The following is a 16,034-nucleotide window of genomic DNA, read 5'->3' on the forward strand; positions in this document are numbered from 1 at the left end:
ATATATCCATGTTCTCTTGAAATGTTGCTAATATTTTGCAGCTAATTGATACCAGCCTTAAATTTCTTATCAATACAAGACTGTATTCACATGACATTGTGTATGAGGCCAGTAATGAAAGTCTAGATAAAACTTATATTATCTAAAAAACAAAAACAAAAACAAAAAAACAGGCTGAGCGTGGTGGCGCACGCCTTTAATCCCAGCACTCAGGAGGCAGAGGCATGTGGCTCTCTGAGTTTGAGGCCAGCCTGGTCTACAAACAGTCCGGTACAGCCAGAGCTCTGTGTAACAGAGAAACCCTGTCTTGAAAAACAAAAACAAAAAACAAAATAGGCTGACCTCGAATTTACAGATACCCTCCAGCGGTGGCCTCCCAGGTGCTGGATTTAAAGACGTGCTCCACCATGCTCTGCCGAATATCCAGCATTTCTGCTGCGTTTACTTACGTTGTGCTCATGGGTGTTACCACAGCCACAGCACGCAGAGTGAGCTCGGACGAACAACACACAGAAGTTGCCGCTCTCCGTCCACCACGGGCGTCCCAGAGGTCGAATTCCACCTTGCCGACCCGATGAGATACTCTGTCTTTTAATTTAGGTGGGATTAGCTTTCTTGGAAGGAATATATGCCTACAAAAGTAAACAATACGTTAATATTAACATAGGGAAGTCGTGGGGAGGGGAAATACATGATGAAAATATACTGTATAGCCGGGCATAATGGCACTTTAATCCCAGCACTCGGGAGGCAGAGGCAAGCGGATCTCGGTGAGATCCAGGCCAGTCTGGTCTGCAAAGTGAGTCCAGGATAGCTAAGGCTGCACAGAGAAACTCTGTTTCGAAAAACCATAAATAAAATAAATACATAAATTTCAGGTGAGGTGTCACACGCCAGAGATTGCTAAGAGTTGATGCCCGATCGGGTTACAATACGAGTACTACAAAAAAATTGAAAAAGAAAAAAAATTTGGAAGAGGAAAAAAAACTTCATTTCTTGCTGTGGAAAGTTAAGTTCATTTGTGTTGTCAAAAAGAAGGCGCAATACAAAAACAAAGTCTCCGATAGCAGAGGATGGTTTCGATCCATCGACCTCTGGGTTATGGGCCCAGCACGCTTCCGCTGCGCCACTCTGCTACCTACTACTTAGAGGTCTTATTTTTCCGCTAAAGAACTTTCCCAGTGCATCGTCTCGCATTCTGCGCGCCCTCTATCGTCAGCGGCGAAAATTGCCATCATCTCCGTTATGTCATCTTATTGGTCGGCTCCTGATACAGGGCATTTTTCATTGGTTGCTGAGTTAACCAATAAACACGAAGGACGGGGCAAGGTGGGAGCCTATCGCGCAGGGGTTTGTTGGGACGCGCCAGCTAGACGTTTCTCTGCCGGGCCTGATTCTTCCCGGGAGACGGCGGCGGGGTGGCCTCCATTGTTCAGGATTAAGCGGGCCATGAGGTAAGTGGACGGAGGTGCTGGAAAGTTCCCGTAGACGTCTCGGGAGGGCGGGATGAAGCGGAGTCGGAGGACCAAGGGCTTGTACCTGGGCGGCTGGCGGACAGCGTGGCCGGCGCGAGTGGAGGTGGGGGAGGCTGGGGGGGATCGGGCCTGGGGGGGGATCGGGCCTGGGGGGGGCGCCGGGGCCCCGCAGGGGGTTGACACCTGGGTCTCGGGACCGGGAGGGGGAGCAGAGGTCCTAACCGACGGGGAGCAGCATCCTCCGTGTGCAGTGAGCAGGCTGCAGCGCTGCGCATGACCAGTAGTGGGACGTGCCTGCCGACTGTTGCGCGGTATTAATAATTGGGAAGTCACATCCCTCCGAATGTTAGGACCGGTGTGCCTCACGGTTACTTAGCAGGGGGATGTATGCCGGGGTCCGAACCTCGTGTTTCCCTCACGTGAGCTCTGAGAAAACCCAGAATTACAAGTCGGGTGTTGGGTAACAAGCCGCAGACACAGTACTTGGGGGGAAGTAAGGCAGGAGATAGGTGACACCCCCCCCCCGCCCCCGCCTCCAAACCAAAAGAAAATAAGACCATAATTAGGAGGTCTTGGGAGAGTGGGAGGTTGGGGCTGGGCACCATGGGCGAGAAGTGACCCTGGAGTCTCTGCTTCAGTATTTGGAAGCGGTCGAGGTGAGTCAAATTGAAATAACACGCTTGATATGATAGAGGCATTTTTCCAGCGAAGTGAGTAAAATGTCTGTTTATTTTTTAAGGGGTGACAGAGGACGTGGTCGTGGTGGGCGCTTTGGGTCCAGAGGCGGCCCTGGAGGAGGGTGAGTTTGGCAGTTTGCGTCTTTGCCATGGTTTGTTTCAGTCATGTAGATGGAGGTGTGGAGTAGACTGGTTTTGTTTTGTTTTCGTGAAAGCTATGTGAAGCATTTCTTTTCCTGTTGTCCTGCTAAGTGAGTTTGGCCTTTCGCTAAGAATGATACAGCCCAGCATCTCTCGAGTTCTTGCGATAAAATTGGTGCGTTGTGTACCTCTCGCTTGCTTCCTGCTTGAGTAACTTTGGATGGTTTTTGTGTTTCAGGTTCCGGCCTTTTGTGCCCCATATCCCCTTTGATTTCTATTTGGTGAGTATTTTGGCTTCGGAAGACTTTCTTGGCCGCTGCTCACTTACAGATGTAGAAATGGAGCCCAGAGTATCCTTGTTAGTGAAGTCAGACTGTTGGGAACAGGATTCAAGAGTGGATATGTTCTTTGCTTGAGAGAAGGTCTTTCTCTGTGTGTTTGACTGGCCTGAAAGTCACTAGGTAGACCAAGCTGACTGCAAATTCACCATCCTCCTGCTTCAACCTCTTGAGTGCTGGCATTACAGGCATGCACTGCCACATCTGGCTTAAGTTTTTATGTACATAGTTTGAATGCTAGAGATCTGAATTGAACCCAGGAGCTTGAGCATGCTAACCCTATAGTCCCAACCCCCTAGTTTTATTCACACACACACACACACACACACACATATATGTATAAACACGGCTGTAGCAGAGGACACAAGTCTGGTTCTCTGCTCTCACACTGCAGTGTACATCTCTCTGTAACTCTGCTTCCTGAGGGTCTTATCTCTGTTGACTTCCACAGGCTTTTGCATGTATGGTGCATATACACATACGCACACTGTGGCACTCACACACATACATAAATAAATATTTAAAAGAACAAGCCAATTCGACTGCCAGTCTTCAAAGTGATTGCAATCCCAGGAATGTAAGCCTAAGCCAGAGGATCATGTTCAGGGTTCAGGGCCAGCCTGGGCTAACAAAGTCCAACAAGAACAAAACAGTGAGAAACAGGGCAGGGAAGATAATACAGTTTGGTTGCAATATTTGTCCTGGAAAATAGTTACCTCTTTTTTAAAACAAGATTTATTTGTCTATTTTAATTTTTGGTTTTTCTTTTTTATTTATTTACTATGTATACAGTGCTCTGCCTGCATGTACACCTGCAGGCCAGAAGAGGGCACCAGATCTCATAGCTAGTTCTGAGCCACCATGTGGTTGCTGGGAATTGAACTCAGGATCTCTGGATGAGCAGCCAGTGCTCTTAACTGCTGAGCCATCTTTCCAGCCCTAATGTTTGGTTTTTCGAGACAGGGTTTCTCTGTGTAGCCTTGACTGTCCTCGACTCCCTTTGTAGACCTGGCTGGCCTTGAACTCACAGAGATCCACCTGCCTCTGCCTCCCAAGTGCTGGGATTAAAGGCGTGCGCCACTGCGCCTGGCTATTTGTTTATTTTGGCCAATGTCTGTATATATAACCTTGCTGGCTTGGTACTCAGAGGTCAGCCTGCTTCTGCCTCCCGAGTGCTGGGACTAAAGGGAGGGCCACCACTGCCCAGCCTTTATTTCTTTTACTATAAAGGTCATGAGTGCTTTGGCTGGTGTTGTGGCTTAGTTGGTAGAGTGCTCACCTAGCATGCACAGAGCCCTTGGTGTTTTTATATATCAAGAGATGGTGGTATGTACCTGTAGTCCAAGTATTGAGGCAGAGGCAGGAGGATTGCTTCCAGTCATCCTGTGCTACATAGCAAGTTCAGGCCAACTATGATATAGGACCCTGTCTCAAAAAATAACAGAGCAGAGCAACAAAGTAAAGGGAACTTGAGTTAGGTTCTTCCTATTTGTATTTGGACTTGAACATCTGAAGGAGTTAAAGGCAAGCTTTGCAGCCGGGCGTGTTGGGCATGCCTGTAATCCCAGCAGCAGGGAGGCAGATGCAGGGGGATCGCTGTGAGTTCAGGCTAGCCTGGTCTACAAAGGGAGTCCAGGACAGCCAGGGCTCTGATACACAGAGATACCCTGTCTTGATCGCCCCCTCCCCCCAAAAAGGGGGGAAAATAGCAAGTATTGCTAGGTGTAATAGCTTTAAGATGGAAGTAGACAGAAAAAGTAGAATCAAATGTAGAATTTTATGGGGGCAGTTTTTTCCTCCTAAAGATGTAGGTGTGAGTGTGTGTGTGTGTGTGTGTGTGTGTGTGTATGTGTGTGTACGTGTGTGTGTACCTGCACCATGCACATGCCTAGTACCTGTGGAGGCTGAAGACGGAATCAGATGTCTTTGAACTGGAGCTCCTGGTGGTTGTGAGCCCCAGGTGGTTGCTAGGAATTGAACCTGGGCCGTCTGAGAGCAGCCAGTGCTCTTAACCATGAGCCATCTCTCCAGTCCCTCTCTTTTTATTTTTATTTTTAAGTTTTCTAATACGTTTATTGCTACATGTCACAGCAAATGTGTGGCGATCAGAGGACAGCTTGAAGGAATTGGTTCTCTGTGAGGGTCCCAGGAAGTGACGACTCAGGGCCTTTGTTGTCAAGGCATCTCACTGGGATACTCAGAGCCATCCTCCTGCCTCTGCCTCCCAAGTGCTGGGATTAAAAATGTAGAGGTTTTTGGCTTCATTTTTGTTTTTGTTTCCTGTTATAGTATTAGAGGGGAAATCTGTATATTTTCTTTTTCTTTCTTTTTTAAAAAACTTTTTATTTATTTATTTATTTTGAGACAGGGTTTCTCTGCTTAGTCCTGGCTGCCCTGGAAGTTTCTCTGTAGATCAGGCTGGCCTTGAACTCACAGAGATCTGTTATTACTATTTTTTAAGATTTATTTTATGAAAAAAATTTTATTTTCTGGCTAGGTGTGGTAGAGCATGCCTGTAATCCCAGCACTTGGGGAGGCAGAGGCAGGTGGATCTCTGTGAGTTTAAGGCCAGCCTGGTCTACAAAGTGAGTCCAGGACAGCCAAAGCTACACAGAGAAACTCTGTCTCAAAAAAGAAAAGAAGAACATTCATTTCATGTATATGAGTGCATATATAGCTGCATGTCAGAAGAGGGCATCAGATTGCATTTTAGATGGGTGTCAGCCACCATGTGGTTACTGGGAAATGAACTCTGGAAGAGCAGTCAGTGCTCTTAACCACTGAGCCATCTCTCTAGCCCCTCTTCTGTGTGTTATTTTTGGTAAATAACATAGTTTCATTTCTGATTTAGTGTGAAATGGCTTTTCCCCGGGTCAAGCCAGCACCTGATGAAACCTCCTTCAGTGAAGCCTTGCTGAAGAGGAATCAGGACCTGGCCCCCAATTCTGCCGAGCAGGTAAGTGCTTTCCCTGAGGCTGATCTCAGAGCCTAAAGGGTTAAAGAGCAGATTCTCCATTTGCTTCAGGAGAGTGGTCTTGCCTGGGGTTTGAAGCCAAGGGTAGACTTGGGCCCTCCCTCGGTTGATCCCCATCAAGGGTGTTGTCAGAGCTCAAACTCCTCCTTGCTGTGGGGAGAACCTGTGTGTAGTTTTTGGCCTTAGGGTGTTCTGCTTTGTGATGTTTTCAGGCTTCTATCCTTTCCTTGGTGACAAAAATAAACAATGTGATTGACAACTTGATTGTGGCTCCAGGGACATTTGAAGTGGTGAGTTTTTGATGACTTAAATTTCCTTGGCCCTTGCCAGTTAATCTGTTACCTAATCAAAACCTAAGCTGGAAAAGTACAGAGGTGTTCTGGAATTCTGATCTCGAGGGCAGGCTGTGTGTCACTGGCCACCCAGCACGCCCAGGCCTCCATGTGTGCTTGTGTGGGGTGTGAGTTCATCATGGCTGCTTCCAGATCTGGGCACTAGGGAAGCAGTGTAAATTGCTCTACGAGGACTCTACCTTTTTTTTTTTTCCCCTTTTCAACAGCAAATTGAAGAAGTGCGACAGGTGGGGTCATACAAAAAGGGAACAATGACTACAGGACACAATGTGGCTGACTTGGTGGTGATACTAAAGATCCTGCCAACATGTGAGTGAGTCTCCTGTCCTTGTGCGCTGGGGTGGGACACGGGGCCTGGGCGAGTGTGTCTCCTGTCCTTGTGCGCTGGGGTGGGACACGGGGCCTTGGGCTTGTTTGCTTGTCCTCGAACGCCTGAGAGCACGGATCCCTTGGAAGGTTTGAGGTGCTGTTGATTATGTATGTAGTGGCCACAGTAGCTGGCCTTATTTGTATTTGTTTTTTAATGTTGTTTATTTTTAGCAGCTGGCCTTATAAATAAATAGTGTAGGTCAGGGGTTAGCAGGAGTCCAGCCCTTCTTCTTTCAGAGATTGTTATAGGTTTATTTCTACTAGTGTTATGTGTTAGTCTGCCACCGTACCAGGCTCTTTGGTTGTGTGTGTGTGTGTGTGTGTGTGTGTGTGTGTGTAAGTGTGTGTGTGTAAGTGTGTGTGTGTGTGTAAGCGAGTTGAGTGGAGATTGTGGCATATGCCCCAGCACTCGGGAGATAGGCAGGTGGATCTCTTGATTTAGAGGGCAGCCTAGTGTACAGAGATTTTCCAGGACAGCCAGGGCTACACAGTTTTAAAAAGCAAAAACAAACCGGACAGTGGTGGCACATGCTTTTAATCCCAGCACTCGGGAGGCAGAGGCAAGCAGATCCCTGTGTGAGTACAGTCAGGAATACAAAGAGAAATGCTGTCTCAAAAAAAAAAAAACCGAAAAGGATTCTTACTCCCTGAGCATTCTTCTAACTTCTCTGTCCAGGCTTTCATTCCCTTTTCACATGTGTTCGCTTTATTTAGTTCAGTATATTTCAGTCTGTGGAATAGAAAAAGAAATACTAAGTTCTTTACTGATAGGAGACATCTACATAAAATAAATTACTGTAACATTCGTTATGTTCTTTTTTTCCAATCTAGTGGAAGCTGTTGCTGCCCTGGGGAACAAAGTTGTGGAAAGCCTGAGAGCACAGGACCCCTCAGAAGGTTTGTGTGTGTTGCTGACTATGTATGTAATGGCCACAGCAGCTGGTCAGTGTAGGCAGGAGGTTGGCAGGAGTCTCAGGTAGTCACAGTTTATTTTCTTGAATTATGAAAAGTGGGCTATGAGACAGATTTTATAGCCCAGGCTGTCCTCAAGTTATGTGCCTCCTGCTTCAGCTCCCACGTGCTAGGATCATGGATAGGGATGCACCGCTGACCTCCTGGTTTCTATTTTAAACTATGGCCCTCAGCTTGAGCTTGTATTATTTTTGTGTGTTTGTGGTGTAGAGGCTGAACACAGTGCCTCTCGTACATGCTGGGCGATCAGTCTGCCACTGAGCTTCATCTCCAGGCCTCTTGTTGTTTCAGGTCTCATGTCCTGTTCTGTCCCTCTTCCCTCCTCTGCCTTTTGAGATAGCGTATCATGTGGTCAGGCTGGTCTAGTGCTCCTGATCATCTCCTTGCCACCTTCTAGTTACTGGTATCCAAGCTCTTTTTTTTTTTTAAAGATTTATTTATTTAATGTATTTTATTTATCTGCATGTACACCTTCAGGCCAGAAGAGGGCATCAGATCACATTATAGATGGTTGTGAGCCACCATGTGGTTTCTGGAAATTGAACTCAGGACCTCGGAAGAGCAGTCAGTGCTCTTAACCACTGAGCCATCCCTCCAGCCCAATATCCAAGCTCTTACTGGTGTTTCCTGGAACGTGCTTGTAATCCCAGCACTTGGAAGGCATAAGCAGGAGGATCTAGAGTTAAAGACCCGTCTTCGATACATATACATACAAAGACATCTGTGTCGAGGATCTTAGGGGCTGGAGAGATGGCTTAGAGGTTAAGAGCACTGTTCTTCCAGAGGTCCTGAGTTCAATTCCCAGTAACTACATGGTGGCTCACAGCCATCCATAATGAGATCTGGTTCCCTCTTGTGGCCTGCAGGAAGAACACTGTAAACATATTTAAAAACTAAATAACCCACTTGTTAAACCAGACTTGGTACACCTGTACCCCAGCCTTTGAGAAGCCTGGGCAAGAGGAGCGGTAATTTAAGGCCAGCCTTAGCTGTGCACACAGTAAGACCTTAGGTCACAAGACAGAAGGCGGCTGGGTAGCTGCAGCTTGGTTGGTAGAGTACATGTCAAGCATGTGTGAAGTTCTGAGGTCGGCACTCAGAACTGCATACAGCAGGCTTGAGTGGCACTTGTTCATCTCAAGACTAGTGAGGTGCAGGAAGGAGGGTCAAGGAGTTCAGAGTCATCCTTGGCTACATAATGTGTCGGGAGGCAGCCTGAGCTACATGAGATTTTGTGTTAAAAGATGGCTCAATGGGTAAAGTGCTTTCCACCAAGCCTGATGACCTGAGTCAGTCCCTGGGAGCTGCATGGTGGGAGGCGAGGGCTGAGTCTGGCGGTTGTCCTTTGGCCCCCACAGGTGTGTGAGTGTTCCTGCTCTCACACGCTCTAAATAAATATAATTTTAAAAGCAAAACAGAACAAATATATTTTACATCTTGTGATCATTTTGTCTTTTAGTTTTGACCATGCTGACTAATGAAACTGGCTTTGAAATTAGCTCTTCTGATGCTACGGTAAAAATTCTCATTACAACAGTGCCACCTAATCTCCGAAAACTGGACCCGGAACTCCACTGTAAGTCTCCCCTGCGGGGGTAGGGTGGGGCAACAGCCACCCAGATAGCCAAAGCTTTGAAGCTTTCTGGAAATTGTAGTATTTAGCTAACTATGAAGGAGTTTGACTTTCCCCATAATTTGTAAATAGTTTTACCACCACCTTCCTAGTGAGTTTTCAGAGCCTTAAAAATAAGGGGCTGGCGGGATGGCTCAGAGAGTGCTCTTCCAGAGGACCTGGGTTCAATACCCAGCACCCACATGACAGCTCACAACTGTCTAACTCCAGTATCTGACACCCTCACACAGACATACATACAAACAAAACACTAATGCGCATAAAATAAAAATAAATTATTCAAAGGATTGCAGAATAAAAAAAACTTGAAGAAAAAGATAAAAAAGAAATAGAAAGTAAAAGCCTATGTAAATCTTCGTGAAGAGAAATACATTACTGGAAAAGATGTTTGTTTTGCCTGGGGAGGAACAGTAGTGTTTGGACAAGTGGCATGCCATTGTGACATGGGATGGTTTGCTACCTTGGCTGTGCCACATTTCTAGCCGGGTATCGGGATTGGATGTATTGCACACTCAGCCGTTGTGCTTGTCTCCAGTGGACATCAAGGTGTTGCAGAGCGCTTTAGCGGCCATCCGGCATGCCCGCTGGTTCGAAGAAAATGCTTCTCAGTCCACGTGAGTCTCATTGGCCATTTGGATAAGATAATCTTTCTTGTTTTTGTTTTGTTTGTTTGGTTTTTTGAGACAGGGTTTCTCTGTGTAGCCCTGGCTGTCCTGGACTTGCTTTGTAGACCAGGCTGGACTCAAACTCACAGAGATCCAACTGCCTCTCCCTCCTGAGTGCTGGGATTAAAGACTGCGCCACCACACCCAGCTCCAAGATAGCCTTTCTTCAGGGGTGTAGTGGCTCTGGCCTGTATCACCATACGTAACAGTACATGCCCCTATTTTCTCTGACAGAACTGTTTCAGATATGATGGTTGGGTTTTGATTTTTACCTAAGTAAACAAGATTGAAGGAAGATATATTAATATTTCATTGTGTGTGCAAGCAGGTGCACACACATGTGCATGTGTGCACATGATGGTCACGTGTAGCCTGAGGACAGCTTTCAGAGTTAGTTCCCTCATGTGAGTCTCTGGGACTGAACTCAGGTTTCTCAGGCCCGGGACAGACGCCTTCCTCTGGGGGCCAGCTGGTGGGCACTGTATGTAGCTCTCTAAACAGGGTCGTCAGCTTTACCCCTCACGTCAGTGTGACCTTATTACCTCTAACCACTGGGTCTCTATGTTCAGAGTTAAAGTTCTCATCAGATTGCTGAAGGACTTAAGGATTCGTTTTCCTGGCTTTGAGCCTCTCACACCCTGGATCCTTGACCTCCTTGTAAGTAAAAAAGGGGCAGCTGAGGTATGGCTCTGTGTAGTGTGCTTGTCTAGTGTGGGAGGTCTTTGGTTCAGTTGCCAATATTGCAAAAAGGGACAAGTGTAAAAGTAATTATTCTATTAATATTAGTTAATCAGTGATTCCTTATCCTCCTGTTATGTAAGTAAAAGACACAGAAACCTGTTGGATTTTTAATAAGCATTAATGCACTGGGGGTGGGCAGATATTAACCCTCTAAGCTGTTTTGTGTGCTTCCCAGCCAAAACCCCCATAAACGCTTGCACGTGTTTTCCATTTGGGCTGCTTCTCTCCATCAGGCCAGTCCTCAGAGCAAGATGTTCTCTGCCATGGGCTTTTAGTTCACGCTAACCCATGGCCATCTCTCTCCTTCCTCCTCCTCCTGCCATCGTGTTCCTGCCCCCTCCCCGGCCCAAGCCCACCAACCTCCCTCTCTTCTGCCCAGTCCAGGCTGTAGGCGACTTTATTATCCAATCAGGGATAGTTTGAGAGGGAAAGTTTACATAATGTCATTTTAGATATGTGACACTTTGCTCCTAGAACAAGGATCTTGGGCGTGCAATTAACATTTGAATACATAGTAGTTCCAGACGAACCCCAACAGACAAGGGTGTATTAGGGTCGCTCTTCGTGTTCATTCATTCATCTGTTTGAGACACGGTGTTTTCTTTCCTGTTCCTCTGGTGGAACTTGCTTTGTAGACCAGGCTGGTCTTGAACTCAGATCCATCTGCCTTTGCCTCCATAGTGCTGGGATTAAAGGCATGCTACCTCACCCCCAGCTTGATTACTCTTAAAACCTACCAACATCAGAAATTCAACGGGGCTTAAGAGAAATTTTAGTCAGTCTTAGAGAGGCTGAGGCAAGAGCATTTTGAGATCCAGGCCAGTCTGGGTGACTTAGGGAGGCCCCAACTTTTAAAAAGACAAGGATTTAGTGGTGAACAGTCTGGGAAGATTGGTTGGTCACTGCTTCCTGGGTTTCAGTATGCAGTGGAAGTAGTAGTTACTGCTGGCAGCTCGTGAGCATTATGACAAGTTTTCCTCATGACTTGAAGTTTGTTTGAGCATAGAACTGCCCGTTGTTTGTACACCCACCAGACTCACTCTCTTGCAGGGGCACTATGCTGTGATGAATAACCCCACTAGGCAGCCTTTGGCCCTGAATGTGGCGTACAGGTATAAAGCGTTTCCTTGGGTTTGGCTGTAAGCTGTTTTGTGTGCTTTCTAAGTTGTCCTTGTGTTTGTTTCAGGCGCTGCTTGCAGATTTTGGCAGCAGGGCTGTTCCTGCCGGGGTCTGTGGGCATCACTGACCCCTGTGAGAGTGGCAACTTCAGGGTACACACAGTCATGACCCTGGAACAGCAGGTAATAGGACAACCATGAAATGAGGGGGTTCTGGTCAGAAGGCAAGGGACCTAGGGATCTGGGGAGTCTCAGGGACTGACCTTGAGATTAAAGGCGCCTTCACGTTTCACATGGATGTTAGTTAGTCATGTATAGTCCATATATTTTGTCTTGTTTTCTCTTTGTTTTTCAGGATATGGTCTGCTACACGGCTCAGACTCTGGTTCGAATTCTCTCCCATGGAGGTTTTAGGAAGATCCTTGGCCAGGAGGGGGATGCGAGCTGTGAGTTGTCTGTGGTGTTGTGGTCCAGGGGTTCTGATCTATAGAGAAGCTTTGTCCCTAAGGTGCTCTAATACTTATGGATAAAGCTTAGCTTGTTTTCCATGCTGTTTGTTTGAAGTGGGTTTTATCCCTGTCTCTTCCAGATCTTGCTTCTGAAATATCTACCTGGGATGGAGTGATTGTGACACCTTCAGAAAAGGCTTATGAGAAGCCACCCGAGAAAAAGGAGGGAGAGGAAGAGGAGGAGAATACGGAAGAGCCACCTCAAGGGGAAGAAGAAGAAAGCATGGAGACTCAGGAGTGACTTTCCCTTTACTCTCTTTTCTGCCCAAGGGAAGATGAGCCTAAGCTAGCCGCCATGGGGCTTTTTATGGTGGCGTTTCTGTGTCATAGGGAGATAGCAGGAGGGAAAACAAACTGTAAAGAAAATAAGAAAACACGATGTTCCACTGTTCTAGTGGTGGCCAAGCGGTGAGAGGGCTCCCGTCTGTGGCTGCAGATGCCACCTTCCATCTCTAGTGAAGCAGAAGCCACACATTCCCGATATTTAAACCGTAACCACTCCCAACCAGTACTTTTTGTTGAAATGTTGTAAACTGTCAAGTGTTTGGGGACTTTTTTTTCTAAGAAAAATTATTAAAGTACTTCCTAGTAGGGGTTTTGGTTTTATTTTTCTGTACTATGTAGCAACCATTTTTGCATTCTAGACACTTCATATGGACTTCTGGACTCTTTTCTATAATTGAGTAAACTGGAATGCCACTTAAGCATTGTGATGGTTCACTTTCATGTCACATCAACCCTAAATGTGGGTGGAACTATGCTATGAGCTGGGTGCCTGGATAGAATGAAGGGATACAAGAGGAAGCAGGCAGACTCCCAGCATTCCCTTGTCTTGGTTACCTCACACTCATCACGTCTGGTAACAGGTGTCCATGGCCTAAACCCTTTGAAACCATAAAACAAATCCTTTTTTGTTAAAATAACCAATATAAGATTTATTTAATAATGCTAGACAATACTATTAACATATTCAAGCCAGGATAGTCAAGAGGATAAATTATTTACCTTGACTTACCAAGGTCCTCAACTGTAAACAAAGCAAGTGAACTGACAGGCAGAGGAAGCCTTGCCCAGGCCCAAGTCATAGAGCAACAGGAGTCAACACTGGTTAACTAGGCCTGGGAAGAATGGAACTCAAATATGTAACTTTTAATTTTTTATTTTCTGTGAATGGATGTTTTGCCTGCATCGTGTGTGCTGTGCCCAAAAAGGCCAGAAGAGGGCACTGGATTCCCCTAGAACTAGAGTTACAGCCTGCTGGGAACCACTCACCATTGGGTGCTGGGACTCGAACTGGAAGAACAGCAAGTGCTCCTAAGTGCTGAGCTATCCCTCCAGCCCTTAAAATGCGTAGCCTAAAGAACACCACAAAACCCACAAAAGCTTAGGGGCTTTCAGCTTTCAAGGCTCTGCCTTGACTTTGGATTCTCCTGTCATCCGTCATGCTTTTCCCAGGCAGTAGTGAGGGCAGCAGCTGTGGCACTGGGCGTTAACCTGGACATTAGAAACACATGCAGGATGACACTGGGACAATCACTACCTCCTGAGAGACTCTGTGGTGAAGCCGGGGAGAAGTGGAAGTATACTTTCTGCATAAATCTCTGTTGTTGGATTTTCTTTTTTTTTTTTTTTTTTACTATGTATACAGTGCGCTGCCTGCATGACAGAAGAGGGCATCAGATCTTTGCTGGGAATTGAACTCAGGGCCTCTGGAAGAGCATCAGTGCTCTTAACCTCTGAGCCATCTCTCCAGGCCCGAATTTTCTATCACATGATGTCCAACCTACTTTATGTTGTGGGGAGATGTATAAAGGTTTGAGCCAGGCATCCTGGCGCACGCCTACAGTCTGAGCAGTCGGGGCTAAGGCAAGAAGGCCCACGTTTGCGACCAGCCTGAGCTACACACAGACCTTGTTTCAGAAACAACCCAAGAGGTGGAGGGTTACTCCTGGACAAGCTGTAAGGAGGCCCTCTTCAGGAGACAGTCCGGTGTGCGCATGTTTCTCGGACAAGCTGTAAGGAGGCTCTCTTCAGGGACAGTCCGGTGTGCGCATGTTTCTTGAGGCTGCTATGAGTATATTGTTCAAACAGACCAAAGGTCTTCTCATGCTTGCCCAGACAAAGCAGCTGGAGAGCAGTGCTTGTGTGCTCGGGTCACAGGCCCACGCTTATTTGCTTGGAGAACCAGGAGGGTAAACTCCTGAATCCAGCATCGCTCTCCTGCGAGCTGTTTCTTTGGCAACACTGTGGTTTAACCGCCTTAGTCGTTCCTACAAGACAGAAAAATAGGGCATCTAATGACTGCTGTAAAAAGTTTTGTCTGAGTCAAATAAGTGCAGCAAGGTTTCTCTGTATAGACCTAGAACTCAGCTCTAGCTCAATCTGGCCTCAGACCCAGAGATCCACCTGCCCCTTCCTCCCGAGCAACAGGATTAAAGGCAGGCCCCACACTGCCTGGCTGACGTGGGCTGTTAAAGTTAGTCCTTTTACGTGTACATAAGCAGCCGGGTGTGGTGGTGCACACCTTTAATCCCAGCAGAGGCAGGCAGGTCTCTGAGTTTGAGGCCAGCCTGGGCCACAAAGTGAGTTCAGGACAGGCAAGGCTATACAGAGAACCCCTGTTTCCTGGGGGGGTGGGGTGGATGGGAAGGAGTGTACATAAGCCTGTAAATAACAGACATTAGAAGTTAAAAGTTAAGTTTATAGGCATTTGTCTAGTATGCAAGAAAACCTAAGTTTAAAGCCCAGTAATGTAACAGTATGGGTCTTTATTATCAGACTAGCTAACACTGCTCTTTCTCCCACAGCTAAAACTTTCAGTGGCTTTCACTGTGTTGAAGACATAATGCAGGATAAAGAACTGTTAAGATTTATTTATCTGTTTTTGAGAGGGGACCTTGCTATATGGCCCTAGCTGATAAGATTGACGGTCCCTGTGCAGTCCAGGCTATGCTTAGAGTTACAGCCATCCTTCCTGCCTTAACCCGCCAAGTGCTGAAATGACAGCATGCACTACCATGCTCTGCTAGGAAATGTTTCTTTTTCTTTCTTTCTTTCTTTCTTTCTTTCTTTCTTTTTTTTTTTACCTGAGCATTCTGTAAAATGTTGTTGACCAAGACAACTCGTCGCCTGGCATTAAGCAGCTTTTTAACATAGGGGTCCAGATCCAGGGCCACCTTCTGATCCTCGCTGATGCGGCACAGCTCTAGGAAGAGGAAACGGGCAACCAACATCTAACGGCTCTTTTTTTGTTCTTGGGTAATGTAAACGATGAACGGGATGGGAAACACTCCTGCAGTCTGCTGTGAGCCACAGCCGCCTGCCCTTCTTTTATTCTGCCCTAAAATGGCCCCGGAAATTAGAGTCCGTGGGCAGTTCTGATATTAAGAGACAGAAACCTCGCCCAAAACCTGGGTAAACAAAGCTCCAGATGTGAGTTGAGGGGTTCTAGGTTATCCCAGGTGCTCACTCACCTGTAGCTAGGTTGTCAATTTGTTCCCGAAGCTCCACTTGGCTCTCTCTGTAAAGAGGTGGTACAAAGGCCTACACGGTCAGTGAACGGGACGCGGGAAACCAGTTCTACTTATCCCCCAAGTCCTGAGACAGGCTAGCCTCAACCTAAAGGCTTCACCTGCGCCCTTCCGCCTCTTTTACCCAGCGCCAACATCAGTTCGTCTCAAGAACTTAGTCTCCTCTCTTTTCGGGGGCCCGCCCCTACAAAGCCGGTTCCACAGGCCCCGCCCCCAGCAACCCGGTCCAGCACCTGACCGCGTGCACGTGGGAGTCGAGCTGCTGCACGGCGGGTCGCAGGAACTCCAGGAGCCCCTCGGCAAAGAGGTCGCGGCCCGTGGGCCCCGCCACCGGGGTCCCTGCCCCTGACACGGCAGCAGAACCGGCCGCGGCCATCACTAACTTCCCGGACGCCGGCAGCCTGCCGCGAGGGCCGCCGGGAACTACAGCCCGCTGCTGTTCGCCGCGAGGGGGCGCTTAGAAATACAGTCTACATGTCAGTGGGATAGCTGGGAAATGGAGTCCTCAGAGAGTCGGCAGTGGGATAGCTGGGAAATGG

General features: G+C 47.3%; 3 protein-coding genes and 1 non-coding gene across 4 annotated transcripts in view; 2 read left to right on the top strand and 2 right to left on the bottom strand.

The window, feature by feature from the left end:
- Positions 1–16,034, top strand: part of LOC127199491 (protein S100-A2) — a 284,365-nt gene that overhangs the window by 106,716 nt on the left and 161,615 nt on the right. The gene's annotated exons all lie outside the window — the stretch shown is intronic.
- Trnam-cau (transfer RNA methionine (anticodon CAU)) lies at positions 1,065–1,136 on the bottom strand. The gene has a single exon. It is a non-coding gene; the product is annotated as a tRNA-Met (tRNA).
- Positions 1,325–12,598, top strand: Ilf2 (interleukin enhancer binding factor 2). Its single transcript, XM_051157594.1, has 14 exons — positions 1,325–1,454; positions 2,215–2,274; positions 2,532–2,574; positions 5,483–5,587; positions 5,818–5,895; positions 6,165–6,267; positions 7,159–7,224; positions 8,759–8,875; positions 9,468–9,546; positions 10,167–10,254; positions 11,389–11,450; positions 11,525–11,639; positions 11,812–11,902; positions 12,046–12,598. The coding sequence occupies exons 1-14, from the start codon at positions 1,450–1,452 to the stop codon at positions 12,204–12,206; spliced, it is 1,173 nt and encodes a 390-aa protein (XP_051013551.1). The 5' UTR covers positions 1,325–1,449; the 3' UTR covers positions 12,207–12,598.
- Positions 14,106–15,922, bottom strand: Snapin (SNAP associated protein). Its single transcript, XM_051157605.1, has 4 exons — positions 15,729–15,922; positions 15,439–15,485; positions 15,052–15,170; positions 14,106–14,235 (listed from the first exon to the last, which is right to left on the bottom strand). Exons 1-4 carry the CDS (start codon positions 15,869–15,871, stop codon positions 14,134–14,136), a joined length of 411 nt encoding a protein of 136 aa, XP_051013562.1. The 5' UTR covers positions 15,872–15,922; the 3' UTR covers positions 14,106–14,133.

This window comes from Acomys russatus, chromosome 15, assembly GCF_903995435.1.
Source record: "Acomys russatus chromosome 15, mAcoRus1.1, whole genome shotgun sequence".
NCBI classification, from domain to species: domain Eukaryota; kingdom Metazoa; phylum Chordata; class Mammalia; order Rodentia; family Muridae; genus Acomys; species Acomys russatus.

Bases quoted from the DNA above. Each gene is read 5' to 3' on its own strand.
- Snapin (XM_051157605.1), bottom strand. From the start codon at position 15,871: ATGGCCGCGGCCGGTTCTGCTGCCGTGTCAGGGGCAGGGACCCCGGTG. The intron at 15,171-15,438 runs GTGAGTGAGCAC...TCCTCTTCCTAG, and splicing joins AATTGACAACCTAGCTACAG to AGCTGTGCCGCATCAGCGAG. The intron at 14,236-15,051 runs GTAAAAAAAAAA...TCTGTCTTGTAG, and splicing joins ACATTTTACAGAATGCTCAG to GAACGACTAAGGCGGTTAAA.
- Ilf2 (XM_051157594.1), top strand. The intron at 2,575-5,482 runs GTGAGTATTTTG...TTTCTGATTTAG, and splicing joins TCCCCTTTGATTTCTATTTG to TGTGAAATGGCTTTTCCCCG. The intron at 9,547-10,166 runs GTGAGTCTCATT...CTCTATGTTCAG, and splicing joins GAAAATGCTTCTCAGTCCAC to AGTTAAAGTTCTCATCAGAT.